A 17,446-nucleotide genomic window follows, 5' to 3' on the forward strand; every position below is an offset into this window, starting at 1 on the left:
TGATAATCCAAGAAATACCTGTAAAGTCAAATATAAACATGTTAATACAAGTTAATAGGACTATCAAAATGAACCCTTTAATAAACGATGATGGAAAAACACATATATATATATATATATGGTCATGAATCCATTTTCCAAACCGTGTATTTTTCTTATCCTGGATCACTACGGTACACCTATAATAAGTGTTTATATTCAGACTATTTTAGTCTGGTTGGGGTCGGCAACTCTGCAGAGTAACACATTACCTGCGTGACTCGCAATTGAGAGTGAGGAACAGGTGAGGAGTTGTCGTCATAGCACAGAGCCCCTCCCCTCGATAGCTCCCTCTCCGCCATGTTGGCAGGACACCGGCGGTGAAACAGGATTGTTTACATGTGTTGTTAACTCAGTAGTAGAGGAGGTTCTCGCAATTCTGCACTGTTTTACCATGCCTGGAAGTTACTGCTGCGTTAAAAACTGCTTCAGTACCCCACACGATACATATGGAACACATAGGAACAATGGAATACAGTTTTTTTTTTAGGTTACACCAAGCGCAAAACAGCGGTATTTGGAGAAGCTCTCAGGCATCCAAAATATTGACCCATACGAGCTCCCTGCAGTGGAATGGCAGAGAGACCTGGACCATTTACCTCCACGCACACATATGGACATTGTGAATTATCTTGTTTTTGGTGTAAGTTACTACACAATGCAGGAGTTTAAAAGCCACAAGTCTTTGGAAAGTTACGAGGCTTTCTGCTGTGGCTGGGTGCAGAATTTGGTCATCTACAAGCCTCCAGGTGATGAAAACAGCGTTGTACTGGCCAAAGTAAGTTTATTCACATGCGTTTTAGCATGTTGTAGTTACATTGCATTTAGCAGACACTTCTTGACCAAAATGACAAAGTAACTTAAATAACTGGGACTGTTTCACAAACACTAGATTGTAACGAGATGTTCAATGTACATGTGACGAGTGGGGCGGGGCCGAGGGATGTGGGAACGAGCGAGGCCGGTGGAGTGCTTGGGAAATTAGCGACACCTGCGACCCACCACCGGTCTCGAGTCCCACCTCTCAATTCCATGCGTTTCCCCTGAAGCAGGACTCGGCGGTCCCGGCTCAGTTTCTCCCACCTGCACCCGCGCGCCCCCGAACCGTGCATTATTTCCCCAAGAGGCATCTGCGCATAATGACGCCAATAGATCCCCGAAGGCAGGCCAATTTGTACCCAAAATTATCGGATGCCGGAGGTGCGGACTAACTGCCACCTCAACGCTATGCTTTTGACCCCGAAATTGGATGACGACAGGCCTTACTGGATATTCCCTTATATCCCCGTGTACACACCGCACCTTAACCACGCGGCTTGTTTCCAATGCCCCCGGTTGAATCAGGCTTTGATGGATCGAGGTTTGGTTACATCCTGAATCCACCAAGGGCGGATAAATACCCCCCTTGATACTCACAGGTATTTGGTATTCGCCGGCCAGACCGGGGGTGACCTGCGGGGCGTCCGGGATCCGGATCATTGTCCCAACGTCCATCATTGGACACCTGTCCACAAAATGGTCCGGATCCCCGCAACGCCAGCAACGCCGGCCCTGGGGCAGGACTCGAGGAGGGCCGGGACCTAGGGAGAGGGACAGGGCGAGAGAGAGAAGGGGGGAAGAGAGGGAGAGAGAGAGTTAGAGGGTAGGGGTTCGCCGACCCCTGGGCACGCCACCATGTGGTCGTCCGCCAGATGGATGGCCGAGTCCAGCGAGGTGGGGCGGTGGCACTGGACCCACTCGGCCGTCTTCTTGGGTAGCCGAGCGATGAACTGCTCCAGCACCACCAGGTCGATGACATGCTCCACGTCACTTCCCTCAGCCAGTAGCCACTTGCGGCAGGAGTCCCGGAGCTGTTGGGCCCTCACGAAGTCCAGGGACCGGAAGTGCTGGCGATGTTGCTCGGGGGACCGGCCGACCCGCTGGATGATGGCCCTCTGCAGGTCGTCGAAGACCAGGAGGTTCTCCACCGGGAGTTGTTGCGCAGCCACCTGGGCTTCGCCTCCGCCAACTTCTGGAAGAGCTCCAGGAAGGCCTCCGGATCGTCCTGGGGCCCCATCTTGTGCATTGGCAGATGCAGGGGCGCGGCGGGCGGCCCGGCGGCCTCGACGCGATCCTCCCGATCGATCCAGCTCCGGAACCTCTCACGGTCCTCCTGCTGGGCCTGGACAATGGCTTGGAAGCGCCTCTCCTGGTCGGTCCTCAGGTCCAGCAGGGCCTGGTGTTGTTCGCGGTGCAGGACCGCGAGGGAGGTGATGATGTCCGCAAGCGGCGTGGAGGACGGGCTTTTGCATGGCGGCGGCGGCGGTCCTTCTTCCTTCCCGGGTTTCGGCACCACTGTAATAATAAAATCTCCATAATCATCGGAAAGAAGGAGGCGGGAACCGGCGGACAATCAAATGAAACTTTAATTACAAAAATAAACACAAAACAGCGCATCAGCCCCTCACGGACGACTGATGCGCACAAATCAAAATCAAAACCAAAACATAAAATAAAGCCCAGGCCTGGTCCTCTCTCGTCCTTCACTGTCGTCGCTCCAGTTTTATATCCTTCCATCTCCTCTGTGGGACTCGAGACCATTTTTATATCCTTCCATCTCCTCTGTGGGACTCGAGACCGGTGGTGGGTCGCAGGTATCGCTCATTTCCCAATCACTCCACCGGCCTCGCTCATTCCCACATCCCTCGGCCCCGCCCCACTCGTCACAGTACACAAACTTTTCCAACATGTTTTGATGTAGGCTAAAGCTGTGTATGTTTAGTTATAATTTGATTTTAGCCCAATAACACATATTGTACCAGGTTTTTGTGTTGGGGGCTGCAAAGTGGACAAACCGGTTATGGGTTGGCTAAGGTAGTTAAATGTGTGATTGGAAGATGTAAATGTCCTGGTTAGATTAAAGTCATTAACAGCATGAATGCAAGGTGACTTACATCGTAAACAATATAATTCACAATGTCCATATGTGTGCGTGGAGGTAAATGCCCCTGGCAACCGATAGCGTGTCCTACCATCATGGCCGACTGGCTCAGACCCCTCCCAAATCAACCCAAATCGGCACGTGACTCCTCACTCTCAATAGATGTAAACAGAGAGAAGTAGCTCCGGCTACAATGTTCTTCCACCAGACACGAGGGCCAAAAGTTACCAACTGCACACCAGTTTGAGCTTGAACTTGTCCCTGGGTTCAAATCCGCCATTTATGCTGCAGCACCCGGGGAGCAGTTGGAGGTTCAGTGCCTTGCTCAAGGGCACCTAAGTCGTGGTATTGCCGGCCCAAGACTCGAACCCACAACCCTAGGATTAGGAGTCATACTCTCTAACCACTAGGCCACGACTTCCCTTAAATCGTGGAAAAGACATCGGCGCAGTCCAGCACAGAGAAAAGAAAAATTAAAAAGCCCGTGAATCACTTTGAGGTAGCCTAGCTCGCTCATAATCCTGTGAATTTTAATGTCGGTAATAATTTCACCATCACCAACAACGCATCTGCCTTAATATTTTAGTTTCCATGACTTAAAATGTATTATATAAATCAATGAGGCGATTGGTTAATTAAAAATAATCATATGGTTTCATTGAATAACACTTTTAAAATACATAATGTAATACAAAATAAACACTTGGCATTATTACAAATGCCTGCAAAGGGCACCAAAGGCCTGATTGCTGTTTTTACACTTACATGATGATCAAATCCTTGTTAAATATTGACCAAACGTTTAATTCAAATATCCACTTTACTTTTAATCTGTGGCCACCTTTTTTGCGATAGAAATGCTACAGCCTCTTTCATTTCTTCAACAAAAAAATGCGGACATCACAAACCTTACCAAAATTATCCATGATTATCTTATTAAAAAAAATTATTTTAGTTTTTTGTGTGATTTCTGAATGCTTGAGACTATAAAATCAATCAGACAACGGTATTAATAAAATCATAACCACAGTCAAATGTCTAGAGCAACAATTGTAATTTATAAATAATACAATTTAATAAAAATTCATTTCCTTTTAATATTTTATTATATATATATATATATATATATATATATATATATATTTTTTTTTTTTTTTTCTTCTTTTTTTAGGGAGGGGCAACACAATACTATTCTGCTTAGGGCACCCATTTGGTCAGCAGCGGCCCTTGATGGGTTTCATTTAATAACTTGAATTAAAATTACAATTTACACTCAATACGTTAATACAGTATACTGTTGTACAATGTATTACAATACTGAAGTGCAGATAATTGCCACTATTTTCAATGAGTAGTAACATTTTAGCATAGTGTAAATCGAATCTATAGTTATTTACACTAATTGCAAATATTTGCTGCCTTCTTATGGCTTCGCCCTGGGGTTTCCGTTCCGTATCAATTCGCTGATAATCTCTATTATATATCAGTGAGCTGTTCTGAGTGACAACTGTAGTGTCCAATCATTGGCCTCAACCTAGAGACACGCTTCTTTTTCATTGGACTACAATGGTGATTGACAGTTTCTCTCCACCAGTAATCTTGACGGTTCTTGTCTTGGTGGGCGTCACCACAGCCTGACCCATTTTCTGTAGTTTTCGTCCATTTCATCTTGATGCGCGTGAATCGTAACGGGACAACATGGCGACGCAGACGGCCCGCTACTACAGTGAAGGCGGCAGAGCAACAAAACGCCAAAAAACGGAAACCGAGGGCGGCATGGCGACCGTAAGCCTTTAATCACACACTATCTTATATTTTTATTACGGGTTTAATCTGATTAGCGTTAGTTAGCTAGCTAATATAGCACTAGTTAGCGAACCAGCTAACCAAACAATTGAGCTACAGCACGCTGGTATTACTGCACAAAGCATTACAAAAACAAGGATACGAAAACAGAACATTATTATGTAGCGAATGTTTGATGTGCTAGTAAGAGATTCACGTTTCCCCCCCCCCCCACGCCACACATATATTCGGATTAAATATATGGATTATGCTGCATGTAACCGCGATCACGTTTGAATAGTGCGTTATGAATCACAATGAAAACATTGTGCATTAGCACAACGCACGTAACCATTAATACATATACATTAATAGAACGTGCTCAGTTCGTACACAGTTAAGGATAATATACATTGCATGTACATAGTAGTCAGTATTACAAACAAATTGTAATGTTTGTATTTATATTTTTTTTCTTGTTATAAATAATGGATCCTTTGTTATGCCAGTTTACTGGACTAATGTGATGATTTATTTCATAGGAGGACTATGTTGACCCACACAAGACCCTGCCATCTCTTGTGGTGCATGTCCGAGGTTTAGTGGACGGAGTTTTGGAGGCAGACATCGTTGAAGCCCTGCAAGAGTTTGGAGCCATCAGGTATCTTTTGCTTCACGCTTGTGCCGTACCTGTACCTTGATTCTGCCTGTCGTGAAATGCATTGAGGATCATGCATCTCCATCTTTCTGCAGTTATGTTGTGCTCATGCCTAAGAAGCGTCAAGCCCTGGTTGAATATGAGGATATGAATGGGTCTTGCAATGCTGTTACTTATGCCAACGACAACCAGATCTACATCGCCGGACATCCTGCGTTCGTAAACTACTCTACCAGTCAGAAGATATCCAGGCCTGGAGACCCTGATGACTCCCGCAGTGTTAATAATGTTTTGCTATTGACAATCATGAACCCCATTTATCCAATTACCACGGTAATACCCACATCCACTGTGTAATATCATAAATGCTTTTTATCGTACTAATTCGATTTTTCACACTAATGTTCTTGTTATTCTACAGGATGTTCTCTATACTATTTGCAACAACTGTGGACCTGTTCAAAGAGTCGTCATCTTTAGGAAGAATGGGGTCCAGGCCATGGTGGAATATCCTTTACTGTTTCAGACAACAGAGCGAAGCTGTTTGTTAGATTCTTGCTATCTGTAATTTCATTTGTGTTCATGAGTCATTGCGCTTTTGTCATGGTTGTTTCATCTTGTCATTTAAATCCACTTTGCATGTGGACCAAGCACTGTGAGGAGGTTTCTGTCCAAACCGAGTAACTTAAAGTATGCTGCATTCCAAGAATACTTTACATAATGACCTCTGTACTCATGGCGCACATGATTCCCTTTGTTTTTCTTTAATTCCTCACACATTTGATTCCGTTCAGAGCGCCCAAAGGGCCAAGGCCTCACTCAATGGGGCTGATATATACTCTGGCTGTTGCACACTAAAGATCGAGTATGCCAAGGTGAGGTTCATCTAAATTAACTGGGTGTTAATGCTAAAAGCATTGTTTTTCAAACTTTTTGACGGTACTCCAGTCTTTATGCATTTTCTGAATGGCTTGAAAATGCGGTTTCAAGAGGAACCATTCGTTTTGTAGCCAGTTAAGAGTCAAAATCTTGAAGCAAGAAGTACAACAGTCAAGATCAAGTTTAAATAAAAAAAAAATAATAATAATGAATGCACCAATATATATAATAATAAACACAAATACATAATAAACGGCTCTATTTATTTGCATACATTTTTTACCCACATATTTTAATATTACTCATCCCTACTCAAGCTGGTAGAAAGATAATTGTTATTTAATGAATTTATTTGTTTGTTTTACTCTTAGCCAACACGCCTTAATGTGTTCAAGAATGACCAGGACACATGGGACTACACCAATCCAAACCTGAGCAGCCAAGGTACTGTTAACTCTATATCTGCTCTGACATTTCTCAGCGCCCTTACTGCCACTGTGGGGGAAATAAGTGGGTGGGATTGGGAAGTCTTAGAACTGTAGCAATGAATCCGTTCTTTCACCTCCCCTGTGCTGATTGTTAGGCACACCAACGTCTACACCGCATGTTGTGTATGTTTTCGTGACTCTCTGAGGGGAAGGTAAAGCCGTACCCTTGTGATCTTTCTAAGGCTTCCTCAGAATGTTGCCCTGCCGATATCTCGCAAGCTTTCTTTTCCAGCAAAGCCTGTCACATGCCAGTAGTGTGAGGGGCAAGTGGCTTACTTGGTTCGCACCATAGAGGCAGATTATCAGTCCATGGTCTACCCCAGGGGTGTCAAACTCAATTCCGGAGCCCTGAAGAGTTTTGTTCCAAAACACACCATGTAGTTTTCAGGACTTGATTAGTTGGATCAGGTGTTTTTAATCAGGGTTAAATCTAAACTCTGCAGGAATCCAGCCCTCAAGGAACTGAGTTTGACACCCCCGGTCTACCTCGACACCTTTTATGGTCAAACATGAAACTATGTTTGCAACCCATTTTACTTTTCCAGATGAAGTTATATTAAAGAATAAAAAGCTGAAAGGGGATTTTTGATTTTGTCCATTGGTAATTTGTTATACTCCTATAAATGTTTTTGAAAATATTAGAGCTCGAAACAAAGTCGTTTGAGCAGTGCTAAGTTGTGGTATGTTTTTTTGATTATCTGACCACAAAACAACGGGTAACTTGTATTCAAAGTAAACGGGGGGGCAATTATGATTTCATGTTGACTTTCAGGATTTCCTGAATTTTTTCCAAAGGTATTATTCATGGCCACCAACGGTGTGCCCAAAGACATTCAGTTCAGTTCCACGTCAGTTTGAATGAATTGTTCTTTGGTGCTCACTCCGGCCATTTGCTCCTCACATTTATGCGGTACATTTAGAGACTCATATGAAAGCACAGAAATTTCCAGAATATCAAGTGCAACAACACTCAATACATCTGGACACTGGGGGACATTTCCTAGATTTCACAGAAGACACAAGTGCATCAGACTTCCAACACTGTACCAGTCATCAAACAACAACTGCCTCCTATACCTGCGAAAATATGTCTCCACAAGGACAAACACTCATTTAACTCTTGTGAAACTAAGAGGCATCCTGACAAACACCTGATCTCGCAACATTTAGCACTCATCACCTCCTACAGAAATGACACTGCCAGCGAAGACATTGAAGGATTTGGGGTTGTCGGTGCAAGTAGTTATGGCTCCCACACCCATTCAACTTTCTCCCGTAGTTTCTTACGGGTCAAGAACAAGACACACTCCACTGTGACACCTCACCTGCTAATATGGGATGTTTTTGACATGCATCCTCAAGTGACACCACAACACAATGCAAACAAACCTCTTCATTCATGTCAAACTGCTGATATCCACAGACAAACAGCCTTCTCTGAAACCTGTCTGTCTTTTCTGGTCTACGTTGTCTTTCTCTCGCCGTACCGATTGTTAAAACACAAACCCAACACCTACAAATCGACATGCCTGACTCTTCACTCGTCAACAGCTGATGACACTAAACCACTCGAGACACCGAAGACACTGCAGACATCATTCCGACAAGCAGATGCACTGACATGCAGACAGCGACACGTCAAGTTTTTTGTTACTCTGTTAAGCCCTGGAGGCTGGTGTTTCAGATACGCTGTCTTCCCCCAACATGTGTCTTCTTCCTCTAGACCTTTCCTTTCACAATTCCTCCTCTCTCTTTCTGTCAATATGTGACGTTTTTCCCTTTTTTTTCAGTCGTTTGACTACTGTGTAACACCTTCCGTATGATGCAGGTTGGCTTTGTGTCTCTAGTGGAAGTACCAGTCAGTCTGAATTGGGCATAAATTGCTCCAGCTTTTCAACCACCATGGAAAAACAGGCATTGAAATGAGAATACGACGTCTGTGCTGGCATCAGTGGAGCACTGAAACCCGACTCAAACAAGGAGATCTTGGGAAATCAGTGGAATGGACTGGTGGGAGAAAGAAATGGGAAATTCTTAAGTGCGATATGGAGGAGGAATGCCATGAAGACGCTCAACGGTGGCTAATTTACGGCATGTTCTACTTGCACCGTCATTGATCCCCCAACCCTTGCATTTGTACTGTAAGTAACCCCAAGCTTCTGTTGTCTTGGAGTGATGCACTTATAGTTTAATGGGGGTGTATGAGCAAATGTTTGACTAACTTGATATTTTCTTTCCCATTGGAGTCTGGCTTTTTTTTTTTGGTCTTCCTCATTGGGCTATCAATTGATGTAGTTCAGCAAGGTGCATTAAAATGCATTCTTGGGTTGGGTTGTTTTCTGTGAGCAAGTTTATTGTATTTGTGATCCTCAGAGATGTTTTGCATAATTAGTTTTCCAATGACGGGGTGCTAGTTTCCAACTCTTGCACCATTCTGTGTATTTCCACTATTAACAAGACGGCCCCTTGTGCAACTAAAGCCCAAAATATACTTCAGTTTTATGCATTTGCTAGGGTGTGCATACAGTGTTCTGTGTAAATTTCTTCACCATAATACTGTATGTGTGCACCATAACTTTTCTAACCATATTGTATGTTATGCTCTCATATGCACCTAAACATCTTGCATTTAAAAGTTGCTCCACAAGGTGACAACTATGGAAGCCCGTTTCCGCAACTAAATAAAAAAAACTAAAACAAGGTAATTGCGACTTTTCTCACAATTTTGACTTTTTTTCTCAGAATTGCAAGATGTAATGAAGTTCATATCATGCAATTCTGACTTTATAACTCTAAATTTTGAGAAAAATAGTCAGAATTGCAAGATGTCTTGCAATTGAGAGAAAAAGAATTGAGAAGTCGCAATTCTGACTTTTTTTCTGCAATTGCGAGTTTATATCTTGCAATTCCGACTTTCTTTTTTAGTTGTTGTTAATTGCACGCTCATATCTTGCAAGTCAAAATTGTGAGTTGTAATAAACTCGCAATTCTGAGAAAAAAATAATTGTGAGATAAAAAGTCGCAATTACCATCTTTTATTTTTATTTAGTGGCAGAACCAGGCTTCCTTAGACAACACTTTTTGTAATTGCTAAAAAATAAGAAAATGGATGAAATGGAACAACAGCCTACAGGAGACTGCAGTGACAGTGGACAGCTACGTTGACGAGTATAAAGACGTTTAATTGGTCGTAAATTCTGGAGAGAAATCACGCAGGCACTGGACGAGGATGAAACTTTACTGTGCATGTGTTCAATCACCTGTTTGTGCACGCTGTCAAATGGAGTATTACTTTGAAAGGCTGTGTTCGGCTGTACGCATGCGCAAGCTTTCGCTTCAATATTGAAGTATTCTTTGGGCTTCGGATCATTGGTTGAGGCAAGTTTTCAAAACAGCTTATCAGTCTGCCTAATGTAAAACACAAAAGTAAATGATCACGTTTCCTGTGCTGCCCAACTACTTAACATAAAGGTATGGTGCCCTAAGCAGATCTAAGCCTAAAATCCTGAATAGAGTAAGAAACCTGTTATGTGATTGTTCGGAAATGTCTGTGAGATTGATGTTTGCACTGTGTGTACCTGAACAGGTGCAGATGCTGATGGCAATGGGGGCAATCAAGGTGTGTGTCTGCAGTAGACATTCTGTCCATCCTCCCCCACCCACTCACTCCCAAACATTATACATGAAATACATACATTGTCACAGCGAACAAAGCAGATTTTGTTTGGGGCTGGAACACCCCAAAAGAAAGCCTGTATGTTTATTAAACAGCTGACTGTGATAGGTTTGTGAGTAGTAATAAAAAGGTCCTATTTCATAGGTCAGTCTCACAATATCTAACAAAATATAACATATCACCCCAAAATCAAAAGAAAGAAACCCCAAATGTTGAAAAGAATATGAACCCTGTGATTATAATTGATGTAAAATCCCCACTTCTATTAAAAGTCTCATTACAGCTATTTAAAAGTATTTGAACCAGTTGCAGTATTTTATACTCTAATGTAATAAAAATACACTTGTTACTGTAATAAGAACCACCTTTAATAGCGAGATAAAAAAGGATGCTAAGACATTAATGATAGTTTAAGGTGAAGATGTGCTTTATTTGTCATGATGTTATCATACAACATTCAATAATTTAAAGATTTCGTTTCATTTTCTTTACACAAATGTACATGTTTTTTGGGGTGTAATGTTACCCGCATTTTTGTGAGATTCACCTTAGTATTATGGGCCCTGTTTTCTGGTGTGCTCTGTGTCCCCTTCTCTGCTGAAATGAAAGCTCATGCCAATCACATTAACATTCACGAGTCAGTGTCCTGTCGCCTCTCAAAGAACTCATCTTTCACTCTCTCTCTCTCCCTCCCTCTTTCCTTTCTTGGCCTTCTTCCTTCTCTCGCCTCTCAGATATGAACGCCAACCCCAACAAGCGCCAGAGGCAGCCGGCTCTGCTGGGAGACCACCCTCCAGAGTATGGTAAGGCTTGCGGGGCAACATGTCTGAACACATTTGCTCACAAACAGGATGTTAAAACGACAACGAATTGGGGTGCATAGGTCACAGTGGCAGCAAGATGGTGCTGTGTTGACATTAAAAGTTAAACTAAAGTGAAGGGTGTGTAAAATGCTTGTTTACCCCTAACCTGCCCACAACCCCCACCCCAACGTGCTCTGTTTGTCGTTTGTGTATTCTCAGGTGGGTATCAGGGATACCAAGACGAGAGCTATGGCTATGAAGGCCGACGGATGGGGCCCCCCATTGGTGGTCCGAGGCGTGGTGGAACCAGTCAGCGTTACGGTGCACAGTACGGCCCCCCACCTCCGCCCCCCGGTGAATATGGCGCACATGCAGACTCACCGGTGATCATGGTCTATGGCCTGGATCCCTTAAAGATAAACGCAGACAGGGTCTTCAACATCTTCTGCCTGTATGGAAACGTGGAGCGGGTATGTAGAACAGCTAAAAGTAGGTTGGACACTGACAAAACGCGAACAGCTTTATATGAAATCTGCTTTTGCCCTTTTAATGTAGGTGAAATTCATGAAGAGCAAGCCTGGAGCTGCTATGGTGGAGATGGGAGACTGCTATGCTGTGGATCGTGCCATCTCACATCTCAACAACAACTTCCTGTTCAATCAGAAGCTCAACGTGTGGTACGCTCCAATTGCAATTTCTTTAACTATGCGATAATGGCAGGCTGATTGCATATTTGACATAAAACAAATGAAGGGTATTAGGATTAGAATATTTTTGGAATCGTTTTGTGTCAACATTGTTTAATCATTAAATGCATTAAAACCAAGTTTAGTTTATTTACATTGAGTTTTTTATTATGGCAATATGATTTATTTACTTTTTTTTTTAAAAAGTGTCTTTATATCGATAGTTCAACTCTTTCATTTGTTTTTCTTTCTTTTCTTCGTGTCAGTGTGTCTAAGCAGCAGGCCATCATGCCCGGCCAGTCCTATGAGCTAGAAGACGGCTCCAGCAGCTTCAAAGACTTTCACGGGAGCAGAAATAACCGGTTCACTTCTCCAGAGCAGGCGGCAAAGAACCGCATTCAGCATCCCAGCAACGTCCTACACTTCTTCAACGCAGCACCTGAGGCTTCACCAGAAACCTTCACCAGGGTCAGTTCACATCAGATGCAGTCAGGACCTTTCTTGTCACCTGATCTTATTTGACGTGTACATTTACAATCTCTTTTCAGATCTGTGAAGAACTTGGTGTAAAGAGCCCTTCCAATGTCAAACTATTTGCAGCTAAAGGTATGTGAACATGTGCTGTCTTTAACTGAGGCGTTGCAAATTACAGCATAGAAAGCTAAGCTTAGCACAATCGAATATAAAATAGTGCGCTCTATTAACTTGAGATGTCATCTATGCTCCTTCGTTGTTGTGATGAGTGCAATCCTGGTTTTCTTTAATGAAAGGTTCCACATCCGAGAGGAGTTCGTCAGGGCTTCTGGACTGGGAGTCTGTTAATGACGCCATGGAAGCTCTTGCTATGATAAACCACCACCAGATGAAAAACCCCAGTAAGTGACCTCATCATCAGCATGAAAGGGAAATTGTATTCCACTGTTAAGTCTGTATATATATCTTGTCTTTAAAAATAAGAACACAAAGCAAATTACAAACAATAGGACAAATACAGTTATTTAGTCTTGTTGCTAGATTAACATTCGTGACAAAGACCGAATGCACCGATCTAAATATACTGATCAACATCTGATTTTCACATAACCGCTTACTTTGATTTAAGACACAACCTGCTGTGCTCACGTGAAGACTCCACATTTTGACAGCGGTGTGTATTTGTCCATTCAAACACAATAAGCCACAAAAGTGAACTGAATTTGTGATCGCATAATGTCAGATGGTCTGTATTCAGTTTTGCAGGACAGTTGTAATTTACAACGGTAGTATTCATGTCTTTGTTCTTGCTTCATTCTTACTTGCTTTCCTCACTGCACCCAGCTTTAACGTTTAAAAAGAAGTGTACTTATGCGGTTTCTTTTGTTTCTCCCTGCAGGTGGCCCATACCCATATACACTCAAGCTGTGCTTCTCTACTGCACAGCATGCGAACTGAACAACAGCATCATCATCATCATCATCCCAGTCCCAGTGTCTTCGCTCAATCCATCACTTCATCTTCCTGCTACTTTAGTGTCCTTAATGGCTCATTTGTGTAAGTGGGTGTGCAGACGTGTTGAGTTAATCTTATGTTGATTGAGCCGTAGCATAAGCTGACAGTAAAACTGACTGAACTCTGTTTTTAAAGGAAGAGAAGAGTTGAAAAGCTTTTGTACCAGTATTGGGGTTTTGTGAACGGTGTTTTTTTTTTATGTTGCTTACTATGATTGACTGTTAGTTCTGGGCTCAGCACCTTAGTTTTAGAAACGTCACCCTATAAAGAAGACAGCATTTTTTTTTGTTTTTTTGATTATCAAATTAAAATAGTTATAATGGGTCTCTGTTATTGCTTTTGCAAGGGAGCAATTGTGACTCATTTTTTAAAAATGTTTGAACTTTTGTTTTGTTTTTTCTCAAAAGCTGCCTGGATGTTATTGCCCAGTGTATATTTGGAATCTGGAAAATAAAATGTATTCAGTTTAATAAAGAAATAATCTGTGCATTCGAAAATGTCTGCTTCCACTTGCTGATAATTGCAGATCAAGTTTACGCGTGTGTTCATAGCTTTCCAAGAGTCAGGAAAATATTAGACCGTTTTAAAAGGATGATTTCCAGGCTTTTGAGAACTACTAGAAATGAAACTGATGTTTCTATACTCGAGGTAAATTTCTCTTATTCTCCTCTGAATGGAGGCCCAGAAACCCAAATCAAATGAATTAAGAAATGATACACTAATAAAGAAGATGATGGACGTGTCGAAAGAGTCAGGAATCCCGATGTGATGAATAAATCTAGATGCAGACTCCCCAGTCTAACAGTTACTTTAAAATGACAGCAGTCGAACTATGATTCACGGATATCTAGGCATTTGCAGTGCGTGTAACAAGAAATGTCGGATTTTTATTTAAATAATGCAGTGCAGTGTAGTTCTACAAAATAGACTCGAGCATTCCTTTTCTTTTTGTTTCCATTGTTTTGCGTTCTTTTTTCCCTGTACGGTTCTGTTTTTTTATTTTTATCTATAATTTGTATAGTTACTCGAAAAATAATAATACTTAAAAGATTCAGTCACCGTTAAGTAATCAAGAATAGATGATGTTATCACTAAACAAGAATTATATATTATTTACATTGCATATAATATCGATTTTAAATCGATCGATTTTTATTTGTGAAAAATACCTTATACAAAATAAAGTTAAAATTGATATTTAAAATGTAATACTAAAAATAAGTTTAATTTGATTACCGTGACAAGTTACAAACACAATCCGTTTCATACAGATATTCCGGAAGTACAGCATGCGCAGGAGCGGAAGTTCAAAGTTCTCATGGTAAAGATCGGAAGCGGGCAGACAGAGTAAATTGCAGCAAAGTAATATAAAAATAGCAGAGCTTTCAGCAAGTGTCGGATCTTCTCTGGAATTCGTCGTAAAAAGCAACATGCCCAGAGGAAGCCGAAGCAGAACTTCGAGGTGAGTCGGACTGTGCTAGTCATGTGTCAGCTAACGTCTAACTTACTACTAAACCATCAGTTTAATTCAGCAACAAACATCTAAACCATAATTAACAGCTACAATTTACGAATACAAAGTCACCTAATGTCCCTGAAAGCATGTTAGTTTCTAGCAATTATGATGGTCATGCCCGAGCGAGCCGGCGGGTTGTAACTTATTTGTTTACAATATCAAATGTATGATGTTACCTATGATTATAATCTAAAACACTAATTATTAAATTATTATTATTTTAACATTTATGTTTAAGCTTAAAGAATAGGTAATTCATATTGTACTGATATATATATATATATATATATATATATATATATATATATATATATATAAAATCATTTAGCAGACACTTTTATCCAAAGCGACTTACAGTAGATTTATGCTAACATTATTTACCTAACACACACACACACATGTATATAATCAATCTTTTGGCCAGGCTTTAGTTAAATTAGTAAAAAAAAATAGCCATAAAAAAATATCAAAGATTGATGATAACCCATATCAGTCATGGAAATTCATTACCTTGTATTGAGAGCTCGCTCTTGTGTGTTTTCGCTGCAGTTTCTCGTCCCCATCACCTCCACAAATGGCCCGAGCTGCTCCTCCTCGATCATACGCCCCAGCGCCCGCTCCCTCTCCAGCATCAGCTGCTGCTGCGCCCCGCCAGCCAGGGATGTTCGCCCACTGCAGCAGGCGTTGCGGTCGGCTCACGATAGGCCACGCCATGACCGGAGGCTTCAGCGGAGGTGCACACTCAAGCTGCCAGGCCTGATGTCACCTATCAGGTGAGCCCTGATCCAAACTACCTGTTTGAATAGTGACGCCCGGCTCTCCCTTGTGAAAAAGTTTGCTTGATTGCTTAGTATTAAAAAGAGTACTTGAGCCACCTGGGCTCTCATAACACCTGAGCAGTGTCACAGACTGATCGATTCCATGCCACGCCGCATTGCTGCAGTAATTCAGGCAAAAGGAGCTCCAACTAAGTATTGAGTGCTATACATGCTCATACTTTTCATTTTTATGCTTTTCAGTTGGCCAAGATTTCTAAAAATCCTTTCTTTGTATTGGTCTTAAGTTATATTCTAATTTTCTGAGATCCTGAATTTGAGATTTTCCTTAGTTGTCAGTTATAATCATCAAAATTAAAATTACACCGTCTGTGTGTGATGAATGAATATAATATACAAGCTTCACTTTTTGAATGGAATTAGTGAAATAAATCAACTTTGTGATATTCTAATTATATGACCAGCACCTGTATTAAGTTCATGTAATTTGTAACAAGGACACCATAAATAGGCTACTGTATATTTTTAAGATGTGAAGTACACTGCAGGTGCACATTGAGTACATTTAAAGGATTAGTTCACCCAAAAATAAAAATTAGTCCATAAATTACTCACCTTGGCTTGAAGTCATCCGAGGTGTATATGACTTTCTTCTTTTCAGACTAATCCAGTTAGAGTTAAATTAAAAATAGTTTTTGATCTTTCAAGCTGTTGGATGTCACTCAGCGAGTGTTACACTGCATCGGCCCATGAGAAGTTTAATAGAAAGCGCATCAATTAAAAACAAAGTGTATCACACGGCTCTGTGTGTGAACAAAGGCCTTCTGTAGCGAATCCATGCTTTTTTGTAAGAGAAATATCCATATTCAAAACATAATAATCACTTTAATGTAGCTTGCGCCAACAGTTGTACACAGAGGCAGCTCTGGGCTGATGATGAGTCAGTGTTGCACATGCACCGGTGAGTCTCATGAAAACCAACGTTTGTTAACAGGAGCAAAGGAAGCTAAATTTCTTCACTTTAGCAAAGGTCTCCTCTTGGATTATTTGTGACCCTGGACCATAAAACCAGTCTTAAGTCATTAGGGTATCTTTTTATGCTGTAATCAAAAAAACAATGGATTTTCTTTTATGCCAAAAATCATTAGTATATTAAGTAAAGATCATGTTCCATGAAGATATTTTGTACATTTCTTACTGTAAATATATTAAAACTTTTTCATTTTTAATTATTAATATGCACTGCTAGGAATTAATGTGGACAACTTTAAAGGCAGTTTTCTCTATTTAATTTCTTTCACTCTTAGATTCCAGATGCCAAATATTGTCCGATCCTAACAAACCATACATCAATGGAAAGCTGATTTATGCAACTTTCATGTGTGTAAATCTCAATTTTGAAAAATTGACACTTAAGACTGGATTTCTAGTCCAGGGTCACATATCGAAATCCTCCGACATTCTTCTTCACAAATCCTCGTTTTGTACTTCTAATTAGTGACCGTTATTTTTGTCTCTCTGTTGATTATTACGATTTGAATATGGATATTTCCCATGGATTCGCTACAGAAGGCCTTTGTTCACCCCCCGGAGCCGTGTGAGACACGTTTTTTTAATGGTTGCACTTTCTATTAAACTTCTCATGGGCCGATGCAGTTCAACACCCGCTGAGTGACATCCAACAGCTTGAAAGATCAAAAACTATTTTTAATATAACTCTGACTGGATTAGT

The 17,446-nt window shown here is 41.3% G+C and overlaps 1 protein-coding gene and 1 pseudogene across 6 annotated transcripts; both read left to right on the forward strand.

The window, feature by feature from the left end:
- The first annotated feature begins 4,586 nt into the window (after positions 1 to 4,586).
- LOC132122971 (heterogeneous nuclear ribonucleoprotein L-like) lies at positions 4,587 to 13,919 on the forward strand. Of its 6 annotated transcripts, XM_059533503.1 has the most exons (15): positions 4,587 to 4,744; positions 5,287 to 5,405; positions 5,498 to 5,735; positions 5,824 to 5,909; positions 6,181 to 6,277; positions 6,653 to 6,725; positions 10,356 to 10,388; positions 11,180 to 11,248; positions 11,468 to 11,718; positions 11,804 to 11,925; positions 12,201 to 12,402; positions 12,483 to 12,540; positions 12,705 to 12,809; positions 13,037 to 13,081; positions 13,307 to 13,919. In XM_059533503.1, exons 1-15 carry the CDS (start codon positions 4,658 to 4,660, stop codon positions 13,363 to 13,365), a joined length of 1,644 nt encoding a protein of 547 aa, XP_059389486.1. In that variant the 5' UTR covers positions 4,587 to 4,657; the 3' UTR covers positions 13,366 to 13,919. The 6 variants fall into 6 exon arrangements, with proteins under 6 accessions (XP_059389486.1, XP_059389488.1, XP_059389487.1 ...); XM_059533505.1 differs by lacking the exon at positions 13,037 to 13,081; XM_059533504.1 differs by lacking the exon at positions 10,356 to 10,388.
- Positions 13,920 to 14,852: 933 nt separating this feature from the next.
- LOC132123252 (coiled-coil-helix-coiled-coil-helix domain-containing protein 2-like) overlaps positions 14,853 to 17,446 on the forward strand; it is a 6,718-nt pseudogene continuing 4,124 nt past the window's right edge.

The sequence above is a fragment of the Carassius carassius genome, chromosome 41 (genome assembly GCF_963082965.1).
Source record: "Carassius carassius chromosome 41, fCarCar2.1, whole genome shotgun sequence".
NCBI classification, from domain to species: domain Eukaryota; kingdom Metazoa; phylum Chordata; class Actinopteri; order Cypriniformes; family Cyprinidae; genus Carassius; species Carassius carassius.